The sequence below is a fragment of the Arvicanthis niloticus genome, chromosome 29 (genome assembly GCF_011762505.2).
Source record: "Arvicanthis niloticus isolate mArvNil1 chromosome 29, mArvNil1.pat.X, whole genome shotgun sequence".
Classification (NCBI taxonomy): Eukaryota; Metazoa; Chordata; class Mammalia; order Rodentia; family Muridae; genus Arvicanthis; species Arvicanthis niloticus.
In genome coordinates, this window is record NC_133437.1 from 16357549 (window position 1) to 16380670 (window position 23122).

Below are 23122 nucleotides of genomic sequence, written 5' to 3' on the forward strand. Positions count from 1 at the left end.
TGTGTCTAGTAATCACTAGATCTCCCGGAACTGGAGTCACTAATGATTGTGACCCACCAAGGTGGATGCTGGGAGCCCAACCCTGTCCCTCTGCAAGAGCAGGTAGTGTTCTTAACCACTGAGTTATATCTTCATCTCCAAGATTCTGCTTGTAACAGACTCTGACCAAGTTTGAGAATCAAGACATCATATTACTTTTGTTTTACTTTTAAAGCTGAAACCTTTGATGAACCTACAAATGAATGTAAAAATACACAGTTAGTCACTGAAAAGGTTTTTTAAGTATAGAATGTTATTTCCAACGAAAAAGAAATATAAATCAGGAAGGGAAAGCATTTCCTCCTATTTAAATCCAGAGAGAGGATATTTATAAGTTTGACTGACTGCATTGCATCATAGAATGTAATTTTGGCTGCATTTCCCAAGCCTTGTCTCAGTGGAGCTCATTTGTCCACAAGATGGCGATGCTGAGCCATCACGCTCTTGGGAGGTAGCGGCCCTGGATCTGCCCAGGTGTCTGGTGAACAGCAGGGGAGCAGGATCTGAGACCAGAGGAAGTGTCTGAGCCTATCGCAGCAGTAATTATTTCCACATGATTTCCGTGCCCCTCCACTCCAAATTAATGAATCACAGGCACCGAGACAGAGAATCATTAGGAGGTTAAAAACAACAACAAAAAACAAGCAAACAAACAAACAAAAGAACAAAAAAAAAATTAAAAAAGAAAAGAAGAAAAGTGAAGGCCCCAGGAAATCTGAGATGTCTATGTTTCATTCTGTCTCTTATTCTTTTGACAACAACTGTTGAGCAAGTCAATATGCAGGTGCTGAGGAAGAAAGATCACCTGTATGGGCAGGTGGATGTGCAGGTGGATGGATGGGCAGGTGAATAGGCAGGTAGATGGGCAGGTGGTTGGGCAGATGGATGAGCAGGTGGATGGGCTGGTGAATGGGTAGGTTGATGGGCAGGTGAATAGGTAAGTTAGCAGGTGGATGGGCAGGTGGTTGGGCAGGTGGATGGGCCGGTGGATGGGCTGGTGAATGGGCAGGTGGATGGGCGGGTGAATGGGCAGGTTGATGGGCAGGTGAATAGGTAAGTTAGCAGGTGGATGGGCAGGTGGTTGGGCAGGTGGTTGGGCAGGTGGATGGGCAGGTGGATGGGCAGGTGGATGGGCAGGTGGATGGGCAGGTGGATGGGCAGGTGGATGGGCAGGTGGATGGGCAGGTGAGCAGGTAGATGGGCAGGTGAATAGACAGGTGGATGGGCAGGTGGTTGGGCAGGTGGCTGGGCAAGTGGCTGGGCAGGTGGATGGGCAGGTGGTTGGGCAGGTGGATGGGCAGGTGGAAGTGCAGGTGGATGGACAGATGGGCAATTGGAGGAAACACTAGCTAAAGATACCTAGAGCACAGGCTTGAGAAGGTGATGGGGGAGCAGAGGGGACCGTGTGATGCTCTGCTAAGTCAGAGCAGCAGTGGAAGCTGGAGACATCTAAGCACCGCACAGAGGCAGCAGCCAGGGGGAGCAGCAGGTCACAAGTCTCTAGGTGGGACTGTGCCCAGTGGACGCTTACTCACAGTGATGTGACTGACCCTCAGAACTAGGGCTATGAGGCTGACTTTGACTGTGACTCAGGCTTGGTGCCAGCTCACCCCATGCTAGGTACTAGTACCATTTCAAGTGAGGAAAGTCCAGATGCACAGAGCCTAAACCTCTCATTCAAGCTTCAACAGGCAGCAAGAAGCAGACTCTGATCTGGACACCTAGAGTGCTGGCCAAGGGCCAAATTTTCATAGCACACAGCCTGTCAGAAGGAAACGGCTGTGGACTCACTACTAATGAGACTGGCCTGGGGACAGCAGCCTGTAATGTGAATGTTGGTTGAGTCTGGAACTCTTTTTCACTCGTACCCAGGAATCTTCAGATACTGGTTCCAGTCTGAACAAAGTACTTTGCATTAATAAGATTTGGCCACACAACAGAAAAGCAATCCATAAATTAGGCCTCATCACACAAGGCTGTAATCCCAGTTACTGTGGAGCTGAGGCAGGAGGATTGGAAATTCAAGGTTAGCCTTAGCTACTGAGGGGATTCAAGGCCAATTTGGGTAGCTTAGACTCCACTTCAAAATAGAAAATAAAAACAGGGCTGGAATATATGGAGCTCAGTGGGAGAGCATTGGTCCAGAATGTTCCAAGGCCCTACGTTCAAGCCCAAGTTCTGGGGGAAAAAAAGGGAGGGGGGGGAAATCTGTGAGTAGATAAGCCATGTCCCCCAGCACTGTAACTAACCTATGTGGGTAGCTTGCACATTCTGAAAATCACATTCATTCTCCAGAGAGCAGGGTAAGAGTTAAGTAAAAGCTACATGAGTCAAGCTGACTCGGGGGCACTGGAGAAATCTAAATCAGTAAGGATAATCCAGGGAGACAGAGAAATGTGACTGATTTAGTCTGTAACCATCAGTGTATTCTAGCAGGGGCCAGAGATTTTAAAAGTAGGAACCATGGGGAGCAGAGCAGATTAGCAGAAACAAGTTTAAAAGCACAAACAAAAATCCATAAAGCAGCTGCTTAGGATGTGCAGGGTTCGAAACCCAGAGACTGGGGCTCAGGTTGACACCCAAGTAAATGAAAAGTATTCGTTGGCTTTCTACCTTCCTGAACTACACAAGGGAAGAATTTAAATTGTGCTGAAGCAAAAGATGCTGCATGATCTCTTCAGGATACGGGCTTGGGATGATCCTCTGCAGTCCTCATGGCGATGAAATAAAGGTCGCACACCTTTAGGCCACCCATACTTTTCCTCATGGCCTGTGGGCTCCACGCTGTGAACGGTGCCCAGCACAGCATCACAAACTCATTTAAAATATTATGAGTTGTTGTTTGAGACTTGATTATAGATCTTAAGAATGAGCTTGCATGTGTCAGCATTGTGTCACAATGACATCAAGTATCAAGTGTCCAAAGGTAGACACGCTTGGTAGAAGTTTAAAATGGAAAGCCAAGCCTAGGAGGGGCTGTCCTGGCTAAAAGCTGGGATGGGAGCCCCTGAAGGGTACCTGCTCACCTTGTCCTGCTCCTGTTACCCTCTGGCTTGCCCATGTTCACAGCCCTAGGCTGCACTGACTCTGCATCAGCTCCTCCCACTGGAGACACTCACTGTAAAGCACAAAGAATTTCAAGTTCTCCATTACCCAACTACAAAGGAATGTGACAGCCTCTTCCTTTGCATAGTGGGTGCAAAGTACTCATGGGAAAACAAAAGGAAGGATAAGACCTTTGAAAGTAGACCATGCAAAGCAATAGCACAGTATCTCTACACTTCCCAATGCCTGTTCAATGCTTAGTAGTCGCTCCTTATGAGTTCTTGAAACTACAAAGAGGATAAGCATGTAGGAAATCTATGCTCAAGGCTCTCCTAGAAGCCTCAGGCCAGGTACTAATCTCTAGACACAATTAACCCTCAGGCTCTCTAAGCACACTGCCTTGTGCCTAGCTGGCCCATCCCGATTTCTTGACTGAATGAGCACAAGTCCACTTGAGGACAGGAGGACTTAAACTGATGATCTGGAAAACCAGTTGAGCAGATGTGAAGTGAGAGGTACGAGGAGAAGGCGGAGTACAAAATGCAGATGTCTATTAAAACGAAAACGCTGGTTAGAGGCCAATGGTGGTAGTGACACCAAGTCACCGCAAAGGAAAGTGCCGCCCAGGAAAGCATTCCTTCAGCTGCTTTCTGTCAAAGACTCTAGAGTTTGAGACTTATGAAAAGTCAGCCTCTCATCCTCAACAGCTGAACTTATTAGAATTTGGAAATGCTGCTCGCTCCTTAACTCTAAAATCGGATAGTTCCCAAGTTTTCATTTTTAAGCCTAAAAAAATTATCCTGGATTAAAAACAAGCATCAGGGGCAGAGGTTCAGACAGATTTTTTTCCAGAGGCAGTGCTTTCTATTAGGGTTCTAGAAAGGTGACTAATGTAAATGGATCCGACAACAACAAAGATGGGAGGGAGAAAATCTACAAGGGCCTGCTTTTAATTCCAGTATTTATTCTTCCAGTTGAACAATGCCAACTGTCACTGCAATGATCCATGAGTTTACTTCTAATATAAACCTTAGAAAAGCACCAGGAGAGTATGTGGTTCTTCCACGTAAAAAGTCTGATGCAAAGAGTTGAAGACGACTTACTTTTGTCCCACAGGGGAGACACCTGGTCCATAGGAAGCATTGTTGGTGTTAATCCAAGGGAAGACTTAATTCAGAGACTTGGAGCTCAGGTTGATGACACCTGGGAGCAGAAGCAGGGAGAGGAATAGAGAGAAAATGCCAGCAGGTAGCAGGAGCCAGGGGTTGAGCCAGCTAGGGCATGCATGAGTGTAAGGTTGGCTCCAGGTATCACTAGGATGCTCTGCAGTGGTGAGAGCCCTGGTCCAAGCCTGGCCTGTGAAACAAAGACTGGACCGATGACATCATAGCACATGTCTGGTCATCATTTCCCTGGTGAGGATATATATGGCTGTACCCAACAGTCCTCAGTCATGCTTCCAAGGTTCAAGAATGATTATGAGAGAAGAGAGATGCTAAAGAGGTATAGGAAGACTTACTCCCATAACACCTTGCCTTAGATCTGGTTTTACTGCTGTGAACAGACACCACGACCAAGGCAACTCCTATAAAGGACAACATTTAATTGGCGCTGTCTCACAGATTCAAAGGTTCAGTTCATTATCATCCAGGTGGGAGCATGGCAGCATCCAGGCAGACATGGCGCTGGAGGAGCTGAGAGTTACACCTCTTGTTCCAAAGGTAGCTAGAGGGCAAGCAGGCTTCCAGGCAGCTAGGATGAAAGTCTTAGAGCCCACGCCCACGGAGAAACACTTCTTCCAACGAGGCCACACCTACTCCAATAAGGCCACACCTCCAAATAATACCACTCCCTGTTCCAAGCGTATTCAAACCACCACAGAGAAATCACCAAGATCAGAAAATAATCACAAGAGTCCATCAAAGTAGTCATATTCAATGTGCTACTTCTTATTGAATTCTTAGTCAATAATAAATTGACTTCACTTTCACTTTTCATGGCCAAAAGGTTCATAGAGGATCTGTAGGAAAGAAACTTTCAGTATTTTAGTAGGAACCATGGCCACTAAGGAGAAGAGAAAATGTGGCCTAAAGGACACTGGTGTCTTAATCGCTAACTTCACACCAGCTAATGATCCTATTATCAATGCCTCATCAATACTAAGAGAAGCCTGGAGAGCTAAGGAAGACTTTAAAGGACACATGTAGAGATGAAGAGAGGACAAGAGGAATGTGGCAAGTAGCTAATAAACTAGGATTTTTCAATAAGAATTGATAAGAAAACTTTATTGCCTGTTCATCTGGCCCAGGGAAGGCAAAAATCAAAGAACAAAAAGAAAAAGCTAAAACCAACGCCAACCCCCCCTCACCACCAAAACAAAAACCCACCTGAACAAACAAACACACAACAACAAATCCCAGAGTGTCCTCGGGATTCACATACACAGAAAGTAAACACAGATTTCTCAGATAATAGCTTGAACTTAATACTGGAGTCTGACAAGTAATTCAGTTCTGTGTGAGAACCCAGTACAGCGCATTCACCAGGTCACCAGTGAGAAAGCCGGCTGCTCATCCTGCAGAACACCCCTGCTCGGGTGGCCAGGCTGCTCATCCTGCAGAACACCCCTGCTCGGGTGGCCAGGCTGCTCATCCTGCAGAACACCCCTGCTCGGGTGGCCAGGCTGCTCATCCTGCAGAACACCCCTGCTCGGGTGGCCAGGCTGCTCATCCTGCAGAACACCCCTGCTCAGGTGGCCAGGCTGCGTCCCTTGGAGTCCTGTTTGATGCAGGCGCTTTAAGAACTAAGAGGAAACAGGATGTCCCTGGTACTCACCCTGAGGGGTGAGAAAGGTCAAATGAGAGCCATAGCAGGCTCAAATGCTGTAAGAATCAAGGTTGTCATCAGCCTATGAGTTTAGAAACCTAGGACACCAGAGAAGCCAGAGTTGCTGGCCTCTGTCAGTTAAGCAGAGTGCTCTGTATTTTCTGTTGGCTCTTGCAGTAGGAAAGGTGAGCTTGTGGCAAAACAATGCTTTATACAACTAGACACCTAGAGTCCCTTCGTTGTCAGGAATTGGTGGACAACTAGAAGTAATGGACACCTATTATGAAAAGGCAAGAAAGTACACAGCCCGCCGACCATCCAGTGCACGGCTGAAGCACTAGACAGTGAATCTGGAATTAAAAAGAATTATTTCACTACCATCAGCACCTCAGGTTGAGACTAAATTTTATCTCCTTGGCCTGAGCATCCCTGTCAGCTCCCACTTGACGTGGAGAGGCTCAGGAACTTTGAGGTATCTTAATACCTTTGAGCAGTGGGACATCTTCCAAGCTGTCTATTAAGGTGGAATTTCTTAGGGCCTCAAGATGAGGGAAGGCTGGTCCTTTTTTTTTTTTTTTTTTTTTTTTTGGACAGCGATAGCTGGTACCATCTACATGCCTGTCACCACCTAAAACTGAGCAGTGCTCCAGCAGTTGTCAGAGGGACTTAGTGTTCTACCCCATGCTAATCTATATATAAATCCTATGTGTTGAACAACAGAAAACAGACTTGGGCATGAAAGAAATGTTTCTAGTGTAATATTTAGCAATAGAACCAAAAAGCATGGCCAGGGTCAACATGGTACTCTGTATCAGCAGTGGGGTTTCCTGTTTTATATCTTGAGCTTGCAATACTCCAAGAGTTGATTAGATAGATGAAGAGGCTGTGAGATCGGGGTTTGGAAGCACAGACTGTGCAGCCAGGAGGCACGGGTGGAGATCTGGGTACTGCCTGTTGCTTTTCGTGTAATCACAGGAACAACATAACTCTGAGCCACAGTGTTCCCTTCTGTAGAGCTGGGCTAATGACTACATCTGTCTTTTCCCCTCAGAAGGGAAAAGCAGGGGCAATGATTTATCCCCGAGAGCTCAGAACAATGACTGATGGGTAGAAAATAATAGAAGATTTGGAGACATTTGTAAAGTTACAAGGCTGTTACCAAAAAGTGCATCCCCATAAAGAGGCTACCTCCTAAAAAAAAAAAAAGAATTCAAAGAGAACTTCATAGAAGAATTGGCTCCCCCTGTCATAACTAAAGCAACATCAAACCTCAAGCCGGCCTCTAGATTGTGCTAAAGCAGCCAATCCTTCCTCTTCTGTTCAGGCACCAGCATGTAGTTCCCCTGGAAACCATAGCACCTGCCTATGGCGAAAATTGGGGGTTGGGGTGGGGTGTAAATTCCTGGGCATCTTTAGGAGACACAAGACAAGAAACACTCTTGCAGGGCAGAGAGGCCTGAAGCACAGAGGGGCAGTCTCATCCTGTAGAGAGCTCAGTGGTTAGACGTCCCTACACCAAGGCTGCCTCACAAGTAGAAGGGCAGAGCCACTGTTTGGGAGCTGATGGTAGGCTGGGCACATGGACAGAAAAGTACTGGAATCAGACAGACAAAAGCAGGAATGGCCATAGTCAGAGGGACTGAGCTCTGGGATAGGACAGAGCTGGCCATTGGCCAAGAGCTGTCAGTAGAGGTGACAGCAGCCGCCTGTTCAGTTGTTTCTTACAAATTTCATTCTCCCACCCACACCAAAAGCTGCGTGGCGCTTGTCCTGGCTCAACCCCCACTTCAGATCTAGAACAAAGGCTATATCTGAACTCTCTGAGCTCTGGTGGGACACTGAGTTCTGTGTTCTGCCGAATAATGCCAAGAAATAAAAAAATAAATAAAAAGAAACTCCTAACATTGACAAAATAAGCAACAGTTGAGAGAGGAAAGGAGAGAGGGAAGGAGGGAGGGAGAGAGGGAGAGAGGGAGGGACTGCACTTGTATCTGGGGGGGGGGGGGTGTTCCTGACCCAGACATCCTTGAGCAAGCTTCCCAGTGCCTGCTTCACTAACTCAGGCACATTCCTAGGCAGGACACAGGGAGGCACTCTGGTCCTTTCCTTCTGGGGGAGGGTGGGGCTTCCATTTTCTCCAGAGATTTCACTACAACACTGTATTATGGAAAGGTTTGTTTTTCCCTCCACAAGGAGGGGCCCTTCTCCTCAGCTTCCTACCATGGCTGTGATAGAGATCACGGGGCAAGGCTGCAAGAACTCCTCGTGTCTCAGTCTTGGGTCCTTTCCTGATGGAGCTCTGGTTCACACTTCATTTTAATTAAGTGATGAAACCTCAATGCTTCTTCCATGCTAGCTACCCGCAGGAGACCAATCAGCCCTGTGTGTTGAGAAGCCACTGCGCTGGGCGTTGCAGATGAAATGCAGCGTTTCTACTGATCTCCTAAAGGCAGCAGAGGCCCTCTGAGGATTCAGCAGCTCTGCCAGTCAGCTGCAGGGCTGCCATTCTGTTTACCTGAGGTCAGGGTGCAGACACAAGGCTCCCTCCCCCAAGAGCAACCATCTGTACCAGCCTCACTACATGAGCCACACCTCATGACATCATCCCCGTGACTAACAGGAAGAACTGCCATTTTCTGGATTTTTCTAGGGTGAAGAAGACTAGAACCTGGGACAAAAGGTTTCCTGAGCTACAGAAGCATCAAGTGCCAGAGCGGGGTCTCATTGTAAATCAGTCTTTACTCTCCATCCCACCCTGTCTCTCAGGTACCCACCCATGCCCTCAGTGATGATAGCCTTGTTAACACAGACTCACGCTTCCCACTGGGGTATTACCCCAGCTGTTAGGGAATGGGTTCTCTGTCTTGACGAGGGTGGGATTTCAGGGATTTGGTCACTACAGAGATCACTGAACACTTAAGCTCAGGACCATTTATGTGCCATCTCTCACAGCTCAAAGAAAAGGAAGAAACCATATAATTTTATATGAATTCAAAAGCCCTTTGTTTTTCAGATAAATATGTCTTTCTGAGTTTGTCACAAAATTTACATAAGAAGACTGAACTGAGAAACTTAATGGATGGGTTATTTGAACACAGCCAGCGAAATGGGCTCCAAAAAGAGGCTACGCCATGAATGGAGCCATCAGTCACCATCATGGCCTCTAGCCAGGCCTGTTCAGCTGCTGTAAGCCGGCCTCCACTGTCCAGCCAGGTGCCATCCTCCCGGGGCCTTACAGCTGCAACCACAGTCATGTGTAGTCCACACATGTAACATGTGTGACCCTGTCCACACCTAGCCTGTTCTAACCCTGGAAAGTGTCACAAAGGGTTCCTTTGGCTCCCTGCACCTCGACCCTACACATTTGTTGTGGCTGCAGATACTCGGGGGAGGGGAGGGAGGAAGAGCTGAGTCTGGTGTGATATGCAGGTGGGCCTGGGCTTTGGCTCCTCTGGCTATGACGGGCACAGTGATCAGCTTGACTCTTGTGGGCCTGTCGGTGGGATTCCGAGGAGGACTCAGCTGGGCACTTTGGCCAGCTCACCTGACCCAGGTAATGCCTGGCCTCTTGTGAGGCATTTTCAATTCCCTTAGCTCCCAGGTTTCCAATATGGCTCTTCACGCAGCCTCTCCCAATGGGATTATATAACCCCTACAGGCAGTCTGCTTCGGGACAGGGGAGGGCCATCCCAGATTCCCTGGCAGGTCTACTTGCTCCCCGATCTAGAGAGGGCTCCATGTGCGTGCATACAGAGTTCCTTACTGTGCCCCAGCAAATGCCTTATACCACCTCAGCCCTCAGGGCATATGGCTGGTGGCTTCCTCAAGTGGTGTCTTCTGCAGCTGACTAAGGGAGAAGCAATTCTATCCCTTCCCCGTGAAGCAGGGACCTGACCCTGCCACTCTCTCTGACCTCTCCTATCCTGTCTTGCCACTGGTGGGTGAGAAGGCCTGTGGTTGAGTTGCTTTCAGGAGCTCTTCCTTGTTCTTAGGTGGCCCAGTAACTCCCCTTAAGGGTGCGTAATCTTTGTTTCCTCTCCCTGCCCCCACACCCCACAGTACCCCATTCCCACCCCCCACCCAAGCCTCTGGTCCTCTGAAAGTCTGAGGTAACTGCCAGAGCCAGAGGGAAGAGCGAGTCACACAGGAATTACACTAAGCATAATGGCTGACTGGCCACCTTCCCCACGGCTGGGAACTCCTTGAGGTCAGAGACCGCATGACATGCATGTTAGTTGCCCCCCTCACCCCGGTGCACAACTGTCAGTAGTGGACAAAGACAGAAAACAGAAAGGACAGTTAGTAGGGCTTAGTGCATGAATTCTGTGTGGGAAGGAGCTTGTTTATTTAACTGGGTCATTCGTCTGGTCTCATGCTTCTGAAGGTGTCCCCTGAGCCCAGGAAAAGAAAACTCTGAATGGTCCCTTCCCTTGCCGCCGGCCATTCAGACATGCTCCAGAGTTGGAAGAAGAGAACTGCAATCCAAAGTCGAAGCTGCAGCTCATCTTCCTTTCCAACATCGTTCCATGTCTGTGAGATGTCTCAAGTAAGTGGACTGAGTGGCTTCAGAATGGCCAATCAATAGAAAACCCAGAAAACAAAACAAAACAGAAATGTCCTGGAATTCACAACCATGTGACAACCCATGAGTGAGTGACACGTCTGAGCTGACTCTCTAACCTAGAAGTCCCTCAGAAGATAACAGTGGCCACAGCAGCTAAGAGCAGCACAGCCCCGCTACCCGCAGAGACCTGGGAATTGTGTAAACAATACACAGGACGTGTGTGTATGTGCATGCATGCACATGTGTGCTTCACGAAAACGCTTGCTTTCCCCAGCAGTGCCAATACATACTGTAGTGTAGAGCCCAGCTTGAGGGTCCATTCGCAGACTCAGCCTGCGTTTTGGCTGCCTTTGGGAACTAAAGGGCAGAAAAATGACCTCTTGGAAGGAGTGCACAGCAGCAGCCTTAAAATGTAAACTCAGTTCAACTCAACAGCCAAGCAGACGTCTGCCATGTGCCCAGGACCGCAGGACGAGTAGACGGAGGACAGGCACAGGCTGCACAGGGCAGGCACATTTGCAAAGTGTGCTTCAGGGCCAAGTGCAGGGAGGCGACAAAGGCCTCTCCTCTTCTAGGCAAGGGGAGTCTGAATCACAAATGTTTATGCTGTGCTTCGTGCTTAACTCAAAATGGTCTTTACACTTTGCCACATCTTTGATCTAGGCCAATCAGGGCCCTGGTCTCTTTCACTAATTCTTCTTATAGCCCACTAGCCAACATCAGGTCCAGGAAGGCCTGATATGAAGTTGGTAAAGAATTGTGCATCTTCAGAACCAACAAGGTAAGGAGGGGCCTGGTTTTGTTTTATAAACGCAGAAAGAAAAAAAAAAAACTCTACAAATTTTGCATAGAAAACTAAAATTCATTCAACTTAAAAACAGAGTACTAGGAGCCGAAACATAAAGGGACACTAGGTAAGACATCCTGTGAATTGGTGAGGAACCCTCCCTCAAGAGATAAAAATGTATTTTGGGGCTCTAAGAGTCACTGTAATGTTTGCCTATGGAGGCTGTGGGTACCACTGAAGATGGAGGCCTCTCTAGCAGAGATCCACGGTCAGAGGGGACCTCGAGAAAGGTGCCCCACGTGCTCTGGGGCAGTTTCAGTTGTGCTGCCTCGAATCTGAGGGAAGAGGGAGCTCTAGTCAGATTGTCTGCAGATGTGACAGCAATGTCGGCCATGCATGTGGCTGTTTTTCTTTGTATGTTGTCCTTACATCTTCCCTCCTTAGCTTCTAAATCCCAAGGCTTCTAGCCATAGTGTGTCAGGAGATAGTTTACCTGTGTAATGACTTGCAAGGGTAACGGAAACACAAAATGTTGAAAGTAATTGCTTGGAAAGTGGGAATTACCTGTGCATGCTTTGAGACCCAGTGGCGGAGGACATTCAGGACTCGATTGGTGGCTGTTCTCCGTATGATGAACTCCTTGTCACATGTTCTCTCATTGTTAAATCCTTCAGAGGAAAAGAAACACACACTGCAGTTAGGGCCAGTCCCCGGGGATTGGGAAAGGTCATTTATTTTGGGATTCTTGGTAATGAAACATACAAAATGTTACATTGTGGCAGGGAGGGAAAGAGGCTTCAGACCTGTGAATTCGGCTTGCTTATTATACTCTCCCGCCAGCCCACTGCAGGCACAGGTGCAATTACATGAATAATGCACACAGATTTATTAAAGGCCACCGAGGAAAGCTAGAAAGCTAGCATCCTGCTAATGACATGTCCATTAATGTCTCTCACGATCCACATACAAAGCCAAGAAGGAACACTAACTAAAGGACTGTAGCCAGCGTGGATTATAGCTTTGCCACAGAGTGACCATGGAGCCATTCCTCTCGGGAGATGGAGGTGGGCTTGCAGGTGAGACAGATCCTCTATTGTTCATCCGCACTCAGACAGTACAGCCGATGCTTGAAAAAGATGTATTTTAAAAGTCACTGAAAGTATGGGCTCCAAATGATCTCACCTCAGAAAACGTGTGAGTACACGAAGTGATAGCTCTGACGATAGGTTTTAATCGCCCCACAGTATAAATATGTAAAAGCATCCCTTTTACATCCCATAAATAGATATTTATGTCATTGTTGTTTGTCAGCTGAAAGTAAAATAATTGGTAACAAAAAGATTGCCTGGTTTGAAGCAGCTGTCCTCGAGGTCTGTAAATTATATCATGTCTTTGGTGACCGGTCTCCAATATCCCCCTTGTTTCTGTCTAATAGAACTGCTGTGACATTACGCTTGCTAACTAACAAATGTGAAGGGTTTAATCACAGTTCCTTCACAACTTCAAGAGGTCAAATGTCAGCCATTACCATAATTCAGTATTTCTCTGGGTCTTTTCGTGGGGTGGGCAAGCACGTTGATCTTGGGCTTTATACATACTGGCAGAGTTCTACCTCTAGCCTGGTCCAGTGTCTGCGAGTCCCTTTGTGCTGCCACGTCACAGTCTGAAGTCACCTTTCCGTTATCCATAAAACATTTAGTACTTCACACTGGCTCCACTTTGAAAAATATTCTGTGACCCAATAATAATGAAGCAATCTATTTCCTTTAAAAATGAATACATCTTGGGCTGAACGTAACTTCATAGTGAACCACCTGCTTAATATGTTTAATACCCAGGGATCAAGCTCCAGAACCGCAATAGCCATAACTCTTCTTTGAAGGACTGTCTACTCTCACTGAATCCATTTCCTTGTCTCTTACTGTCTCCACTCATCGCTCCAAGCCTCTCACCCCCCTCTCACCCGTCACCAAGACAGGCTCTGCTAAGGTCATCAATAGGCTCCACGTCTGTACATCCAGGGACCAGTCTGCAATCACTCCCTCAGAAATGTATCTTTTAACCTATAACACATCATTCACGTATTTACATCCTTAGAGCTCATCTCCGAGTTCCAGACCCAGGTGTGCAAACCCTCTTCACACTTCCCTGTTAGATATTTCAAACATACCACAAGTACAAAATGATAAAAAAAAAAAAAAAAAAAAAAAAAAAAAAAGCCCAAAGCCTTTCTCCAAACTCTGCCCTTGTCTGGTCTTGTTATCCCAGTAAAGAAATAACACCATTCATCATGGTAGGTAAGCCTGGAACTTCTCTCTCTCTCTCTCTCTCTCGCTCTCTCTCTCTCTCTCTCTCGCTCTCTCTCTCTCTCTCTCTCTATCTCCCTAGATAATACAAGCAGCCCTAACTGGTCTATTCTGTTCTTGCCTCTTCACTCTTCAAGTCTGGAATCCCAGGAGCCAAAAAGACCTTTTCAAGGGACAAATTTGATGTGTCAAACTGGTGTTTAAGGCCTTTCAAGAGTTCTCGCAACAGACTCAGAAGTCCTCAATGCAGACTACAGGGCTCTCAGGGTTTATCTGCTTAGCCTTTTCTGGAACCACACATTTCTAACTTGTTTTCCATCTCTCCACACTTTAGTTCTTCATGATCCCCAGGCCTTTGCGCATTCTGCTCAACACTGAAGCAAGTAACGTGCCCCCTTCAATGAGTGCAAGCCACCACTCCTTCCAGAGTGAGGCCTTCTGGCCAAAGCAGGAGAAAATTCCTATTACATCTCACCATAACACAAGCAGTCACTCTATGACACCTAGCACACAACAGTAGACTTATCTGTGTGATTTTCTGAAAAAAATATTTTTATTTTCATGAAGATGAGGATTTGGTATATATTTTTGCAGTGCATGGCATATACAGTACAGTATGTGTATTATTTATTCTTAATTTTTATTATTGGAGTATATGAATGTGTGTGTGTGTGTGCTGTATGCAATATGTATGTGCATGTGTGGTATATGCTTGTGTGTGCATGCATGCCCTATGTGTGATATATGCAGTGTATGTGTGTAGTATGTGCATGTGTGTGCATGCATGTGCTGTGTGTGTGTGTGTGTGTGTGTGTGTGTGTGTGTGTGTACTTACATATCTGTGTCTATGGCCAGAGTTTGGCATGGATGCCCTCCTCTATCATTTCCTGCCTTAGTTTTTAATCAGAGTCTCTCAGAGAACCTTGACCTCAAGACTTGTCTAAAGCAGTGACTAGTGGGCCCCAGACCCAGTGACGAGATTGCAGATGTGTGTCACATACCTGGCTGCTATGTGAGATCTGGAGATTGGCACTCAGGCTAAATGTGTATTCAATAAATAAATGAATTTCCAAATACTAAAATCATACTAAATGTTCACTGAATCTGATATGAATGGAAGAACAATTGACCAAATGACTGGATGGTGAGTTGGCTCCTGGCAGTCTAGATATACCAGAAAGCCTTTAATCCTAGCACTCAGGAGGCAGAGCCAGGTGGATCCCTGAGTTTGAAGCTAGCGTGGTCTATAGAGCAAGTTCTAGAACAGTCAGGGCCACACAAAGAAACCTTGTCAAGAAGGACAAAGATAGAGAGAAGAACGCACACACATATACACACTAACACATACAGAGGGGGAGAGAGACAGAGACGGGATAGAGAGACAGAGAGACACACAGAGAGAACACTACTTCTGGTGAACTTGTGCTTGGTGCATACATAGCAGCGTTAGGATCACTTCAATGATCCTAACCTAGGAAATGACTCAGAAAATGAACTAAGAAAACATTAACTCAGTGAGGTGTCATTTTCACGTCACACAAATGGACATAATCTTTCCTACAGCATCAATGGTACCAGTGTGATTGGTTTTTTTTTTAAATTCAGAATCCTCTTAAATGTGTGTTTGACAAAAATCTGTTACAGTTCATACTCTGATCTGCATATGTTTTACAACATATAACCTGCAAGTATGTCTCTGGGTTGCTGCTATGACTAGATATTCATATTTGTTGCTGCTCTGAGTCAGGCACTGTTCCAGGGGGATCATGAATGGCCTGCAATTTAACCCTGACACCCAAGGACAGCAAACATTGTTGTTGATCACACGACCAGGCTCCAAGTGTAGACGCTTAAGTAATGTGGCTTCTTTTACAAGAAGAGCCACTGCATAGGAGAAATGTCATCCTTGCTTACAGACAAGCAATAAAAGGAGAGAGGCACTGCAAGTTGGCAAAGGTCCTGGAGCTCACAGTGTCTTTGAGCTAGCTTAGATCTATCCAGAGCACTCGCAAATATTTCTCATTGCCCAGAGCCAGAGTTTTAGTCTTACGTTTCCTTCAGAAATCTGCAAACTAACTTATTTAATAATGTATTCGTATTAGTTATTTGAAAATTCCAGTCACTATATTTTGATCATTCTCTATTCCTCCCCATAAATTTCCAGATCCATCTGCCTTCAGTGTGTTCTCCGTTCTCCCTCCCTGATTCCCCTCCCATCCCTGCTGTCTCTGTTCCTCTCCCTTTCTGTCTCCCTCTCCATACTTCTGAGTATGGGGCCATCCCCTGAAGTGTGGGTGACCTACTAGAATCCTCACCATTAAAGAAAACTGGCTCTTCCTCCTCTTTTATCAGTCCTAGAACACTGATGGCTAATTTTTCAAGATCATACTTGACTCAGTTTTGAGGGCAGAGACTGTTGATTACAGTGAATGGGAGTCATTTGGTTAGAAAAATAACTTTTCAGCAGAAAACCAGCTTCTTGGTCATAAGGTCTGAAAAGTCTGCAGCATACTGTAGAAACCCTGGAGAAGGACTGGATGAAGGATGGAAGGGTTCAGTAGGAGCTATGAGAAGGAATATGTTCAACATACTACATATACTTATATGAAAAAGTCCTGTAATTCAGCACCATGAACAGTACACAAGAGAAGGAAAAAAGCAAACCAAAAATGATATGCTCTTTTTTCCAAGTCATTATATCTCTACATGGCAATTATATGGACCAATGTTTTGTTGGCTTTTGGTTTGTTTCTTTAATATTTTTAAAACTTCATATGACCTGTTAATGGGGACTGAGACCAGTTTAGTGCATTGTGACTAGAATTAAAGAAATGAAGATGAGGGTCATTTGCATGTGTTGTCTATGGTGGCGATGGGTACTCTTTAGAGAACTTGTGTGCATGTGTGTGTGTGTGTGTGCACGCGCGTGCGTGCGCATGAGTATATATGTGTGCATGTGTGTATTCTGTATGAGTGTATATGTATATATTTATGTATGTGTAGGAGTGCATTGTGCATATGTGTGTAGGTATGTTCATTGTATGTGTGAGAGCAAGTGTGTGAGCCTGCATATGCATCTGCACATGTGTATACATACATACATGTGTGTGTCTATATGTAAACATATGTCTATATGTAAACATATATGTAAACGTGTGTATGAATTTATGTGTTCTTGTGTGTGCGCATATGTGTATGTATGTATGATGTGGGTGTGAGCTTGTGTGTTAGGTATGCATGTGAGTGCATATGTGAGCACATGTGTGTGTACATGCATGCATGTCTGTATCATGAGTCATAACATATAACTCTTAGAGTGGGTGAAATGAGATGTGAAAGCGGGTGATAGGATTGGCTGATCAGTAGGCCTATGTTTAAATATCTGCATTAACTTTCAGAAGCCATGGGAGGTTGGGTCCATGCCATAGCAGAGACAGCAGGGCATCTTTTCCTACCATCTTTGTTCTGTCGACACCACAGCCTTCTCTTGTGGGTTTCTTATGCATGCCTACTCTCTCCAAACTTCCCCCAAAGTGTTCTTTCAAGACAACTAGAAATATTTCCACATTAATAGCACATTCTTCTCTCATAAGAAACAGTCCCAAAGCTCAGATTTATGCTTCTTTCCCTCCAACTTCACTAACTCACAGGGGCAGCCATGGCCTGAGCCCTTTGGAGAGAAACTCTAATACTCTCTGTCCTTGGTTTTTCCCATTCAGAGATCACATGCTTAACACTTACTAGCACTTGTTAGATTTCCCTATTTCCTGTGTCTCTTGTCACTATTCTAAGACTGAGTTCCACACAAGTGTATCATAGCTACAGTTCCTATATGATGTAACTATAGCTTCTGTACATGACAGCTATAGCTCCTATGCACCACAACCATAGCTCTTGTACACCACAGCTGTATCTCCCACATACCACAGCTATGGTTCATATATACCACCTATATACCGTATACAGCTCCTATAAACCACAGCTGTATCTCTTGTATATGATGTTACCATCCCTTTTAGGCTCTGCCCAGCAGTTACCTGGCAACAGCCAGGTTAGGCCCAGCTTACTATAAAAGGGGCTGTTTGTTCTTCCTTCCTTGCTCTCTTATTCTCTCTGACTCTCTTCTCTCCCAGATCCCTTTCTCCTTCTCTCCCTCTCACCCTTCCCCACTATCCATGTGTTCCTGGTCTCTTCTTCTTTCTTTTCTTCTTCTTCTTCTTCCTCTTCCTCCTTTTGTCTGTCTGTCTGTCTCCACTTCCTTCCCAACTCCCCTTTCTATGCTCCAAATACACTCTATTTTATACTATATCCATCATATGGCTGGTACCTCAGGGGGAGGAGATGCCTCAGCATGGGCCTGCCAAGGCACCCTTCCCACCTCATCACCTGGCTCTATCAAATGTATCCTGTTTTCTTTTTATAAAACACAACATACCACAGCTCTACCTGTGAACCATAGCTCTAGCTACCATACAGCACAGTTATGGTTCATATATACAATATCTACAGTTCCTGTACACCACCATTATGGTTCCTGTGCACACAGCTATCGCTCCTGTCACCACAGCTATAGCTCCTGTCACCACAGCTACAGCTCCTGTGCACACAGCTACAGCTCCTGTGCACACAGCTACGGCTCCTGTCACCACAGCTACAGCTCCTGTCACCACAGCTGGGAGAGGGTGGGCACTTGCTGTGGGAACCACTGGTGAGTACAGTTATATCCATTTTAATGCACTGTCAGCAATTCTCAGGTGACAAGGGACTGAAAACCCTACTCAATGCAGTGAGTGGGAGAAAGTGAATTACTATTTTATATACAGGAAGTAGTTCCCAGTTCAGATCTCACTCACTTATGCAAGGTCTGTAATGACATTTCTGTCTATTTCTTTTCTCTCCAATTCTGCTCTTATTTCCAGGTAGCAAACTGAGGGGCATTCTGCTAGCCTTACGAGAGCAGTTCCGAGCACGCAGAGGGCGACTATTCTGGTAGCTTCTGCTGAAGAGAGGGGTTCGTTGTGTATTAGAAGCCCTCAAACATGTCCTTACATTTTGCTGACAAACCACATTGTCCATCTTCTATGAGATCCTTATAATGCAGGCTTGCAGAAGGTAAGGTGTCAATCAAAGCATAACTTTTAACACAAAGGGGCAGTTTCTAGATGTCTGCTAAGAACACACAAATAGACCAGTAAACATATGGTAGACTGAGGTTTGTCTGCCTTTTTTTTTTTTTAACCCTTGTTTAAATGTGTTCTTACCCTTCTGTTTTTAAATCCTTCCTTGGGTTAATCTGAGGTCCCTCTCCCCCATGTGCCATTACCTGTAGCGATGTTGGAACAGGGTCCAAGAATGTGCGAGGAATCTGAGTGCTTGTGAGAAAACACCAAGAAAACTAGAGTCTTGTGACCTCTGTTTCTTCAAAACACAAAATTGGTCTTAGAATGTGCTTTTGTGCCCCTTTCAGGTGTATTGGATAGAAGTGAGTTTTACTTCAGATCATTCATCACAACTGGCTATCGGTATTTGTTGATATGCCTCTGTGGAAAAACACGTTTTCACCATGTGCAGCCTGCCTGCCACAGGCCGCCTGTCCTTGTGCTTGGACACTACTCATGTGACCTTTCTTAACACTCAGAGGATAAACTGTCTGATGCTCTGAATAAAGTTGGCTGCTGCATGAGACTTCAGTCTGCCTCATGCATCAGCTCCACTCCCCAGATCCCACTGTCTCCAGAATGGTAGACATAGCAAGAACAAATGGAAGAAAAGAACCTCTGCAGGTCTGACATTATCTGTGATTAAAAAAAAAAAATACATAGAGTATGTGGGAATCAATATAGAGCTGCTTTCATCTCTCAAGAAAATCAGTAACAAAAGCTGTCATCTGAATTGCTTTTATGGATTTTTTTTTTTGAAAAATAAATGCTTTAAGATTCCCAAAGGAATGACTATACATTGAGTTTAAAGTGGATTAAAAAATATTTTAGAATTAATTAAAAATCTTTTAGTATTACATCTTTTACTTTTAATGAGTCCACAAATGTATTCCTCATTCTTTATAGATAAGGAAACCAAAGCTTACAGAAAAGTCCTTTAGCCACCTAAGGTGACAGTCAGTAGAATGAGAAGATTATAATACCAGTTCTTCCCGTTGACACATCCTTCCTAGGTGTCTGTTCATAAGGAGCCGACATTGGTTTCGGCCGGGCACTGTCATTTCCAGAATGGGCACAGACAGGAGGGGCTGAGTACATGCACATCAGTTACCATTGCACTGACTCCTGGTGCCCTGGCCACAAGGCAGACCCTGGATTAATGGCTGCTGGATGTATATACATGGGACAAAGCAATGCTCTCACTGTAGAAATACAAATTTCTTCTGGGAAGACAGGCTTGGACACTTCAGAATCCTTAAGTCCAATGACCCCAACAGCTTTGGACTCCCCACTTATCCCCACAGACAATGGGCTAACAGGCATGAGGCCTCTTCACTTCATTCCCCCATGCTCTGTAGACCTCATCACCTGGCCAGAAGACTGACAGCATCTCCAGAAGGACACAGGAGAGACCTTAATTCTCCTTCTTTTAGGGGGCGGGGGATGGTTTTTTGAGACAGGGTTTCTCTGTATAGCCATGGCTATTCCAGAACTCACTCTGTAGACCAAGGTGGCTTTAAAACTCAGAGACTCCCCTGTCTCTGCCTCTACCATGTGCTGGATTAAAGGCGTGTGCCATCACCAACTGGCTTTAGTTCTCCTTCCTTTAACGTCTCCAGTTTCATCCTCAGTCTTTGTCCCTCACCTCTGGGTTCTATAGAAAGACATGGCAGGAAGAACAACTTGGAAGGGGATCTTTGAGTGTCTGTATCACACTAGGAAAAGTTTGTTTTCCTCCCAGTATCTCAGCTTCCTCGTTACATAAGATGAGCTGCTCAGATGCCTCTGAGGTCTTCTCCTTCCTTTTCTCTGACTAGTGCCCAGCCTCTGTATTCTGTATCTCTGTATTCTCCTTCCCTTTTCTTCTAGTTCTGCTCTTCTTGTAGCACCTCAATCTCCATAGATCTCTTCCATCTACTTACGGATGCCTCTACTTGCTGTGACTCCTTCATGAGTGACAGTGACATATATTTCTTGATTACCCTAGGCCTTCCTAAAGACACTGTAGGCAGACATTTAGGTACTTAGGCAGGGGGTACATCTAAGACAGCCAAGCAAGACTAATTCCATACATCCAGCTACATCCATGGGATTATATAGGGTCCCTTAGTGGAAAAAGACCAAAATCACATCTCTTGTGTGTAAAGTTCAAAGACAATGAGATTTGTAGGACAGTATCAGGTCAGGGTATAAGGCAGGATGATGTACTTTCTGAGGCTCAAGACAAGATGCAAAGAGGTATTTGAACTGGATAAGACCAAGCAATGTGGAAGCTGTTTCTCATATGGCCCAAGCAAGTTAATAGAGGTCCACCCTATTCATGCAAGTTGGCTTTGAAGAGAGGGAGTTTCACAAGCATAACACTGGATATGGACTTGGGACCCTGTGTTATATTTCTGTCTCCTTTCAAACAAATGGTCTTACACACAATAGGTCTCAACCAGTTTATTTAATTGCTTTTATTTTAAAGATTTTTAAAAATTCACTTGACTGGTTTTATTTATTGGAAGACCATGGCATTTCCTCAGTCAGAAGGTCCCCAAACCTCCCTGCTTTGGAATTTACCACACTTCTTCCCATCCCCTCATCCCCAGGGGCTGTAACCTCAAGATACTGTGAAGTGCTTTCAACTTAGCTGCTGAGTACTCTGAAGACATGCTTACTCATAGCTGAGAAGCCTACAACCTCAGAGAAACTCCCTCCATGCAAGGGCAGAGTCCCACTGGCCTCATCCTCAGGCTGCTCCCCCACCGTGTTTAGCTGCAGGTTGGTTGTGGCCATCTTCCGTGTATCCACAGAGTGCTACAGACAGTGTCAGGCACAGACATGTATCATTTCAATGGCAAATGGATGCTCAATGTTTTCAACACAGATTTCTAGAACTTCTTGGGCTCAGCTACTTGCGAGCTTCACACTGCTCTTTTGTGCTCACCTTACACCTTTACCTCATGTCCAGAGAACTCTACCTCCTGCAAAGGAATCTCATCATCCTCCCCCAGAACACATCCCTGTGCATCAACCCAACATGCGTTAACTGTTGTGAAAATGCCAGGAGGCTCCAGTGGTGCCCTAAGGATTCTATTCACTAAGTTTGTGTTGCTGTCCCTATTCATTAGATGAGAGGGCCTTTTCAAAAACCACAAATTCTGCAAGTGTTTTCTATTTAATTTCCCAAGAAATGATTCATCTGTCTAAAAATGATTTGACAGTCTACCAGATTTTTTTTTTACAATTTTTCCTACCAAATCAAAGTATTTGATTTATGTAAGTATAAATTAGTGAACTATATTTACTGTTAAACTTCATCATTCCTAAAACATACTGATTCCTAATTTTTAATCAGTTTTGAGAGCAAAGCCTTTAATAATTACAGTGAATAAGTGTAACTGAGTTAAAAAAATATAACTTTCCAAGAGCAAACAAGCCTCTTGGAGAAGAGAGCTGTACAATTCAGCGGTCACCAGGGAGGGAGGGAGTTGCTGCTGAGGGATGCAACATCTCACAGGGACATGGCCTTTGTGCTCTTCTCTCAAATTCAAGTCTGCAACTCTGTCTTTATTTTGAGGGCAGAAGACCTATGGGTTAAAAAGTCTTGGGCAGATACCAAACTGAAGGCACCACTCCTGAAGAGTTCAAATATTACGATTGTGATTATCTAATAGCTATCATTATTCATTGCTTGCGTCTGCAAGGAACTCAGCTTTCTTTCACATGCAATTGATGATATGTACTCTGGGCCTCAGGGACTCAACTCTAAAATCTGTATTTTTCCAGGCCTTCTTACAAATCAGGTTCTGGATGAAATAAATCAGTACAATGGGGCTCTTTTCTGTTGTTGCAGCCATTGTGTCTGGCAGGCATGGTCACAGACGACAGAACCCTCCTACAGCAGTGCAGCATCCTGGTGTAGGGGGTCACAGGACAACAGTAGTAGTTGAGTAAATATCATGATGTCAACAGCCTGCTTTGCACAGTGATGCCCATATTCCCAGTCTCCCTGCTCCCTCACCCCACTCCTCCCTGTCCTGAGTAGAAGTGGCTATCTCTGCATGCTATTCAGAAGTTATTCCTGAGATCTGAGTGGGAAGCCTCCTCCTCCAGCCTTCCTTCCTAGGTACCTAGTTCTCTGTAACAACTATCTTCCCTAGGAACTAGCTACTTTCTTCCCTGACACCAACTGTTATGGATATCAGTAAGCAGCAACTGCTCAGTGTCAAATGCCTAGTAACCAGCCTTTGACACAATATTTGCACTTCAAAACCAAGAGGTGCCATTCTTGTCAGATGCCAGAGGCAGTTGCCTAATAAGCCTTGGCATTTCATTATAACAACAAATTCCATCTAGATGTACTAGGCCTAGAATTTTCTTCTGTTCTTCTTCTGTTATAGAAAGAAGC

The 23122-nt window shown here is 45.3% G+C and overlaps 1 protein-coding gene across 3 annotated transcripts in view; it reads right to left on the minus strand.

Moving 5' to 3' along the window:
- Rasgrf2 (Ras protein specific guanine nucleotide releasing factor 2) overlaps positions 1-23122 on the minus strand; it is a 222777-nt gene that overhangs the window by 27326 nt on the left and 172329 nt on the right. For all 3 annotated transcript variants that reach the window (XM_076927135.1, XM_076927134.1, XM_076927136.1), the window contains exon 18: positions 11826-11929. In XM_076927135.1, the coding sequence (XP_076783250.1) occupies positions 11826-11929 (104 nt within the window). The remainder of the gene's footprint in view (positions 1-11825; positions 11930-23122) is intronic.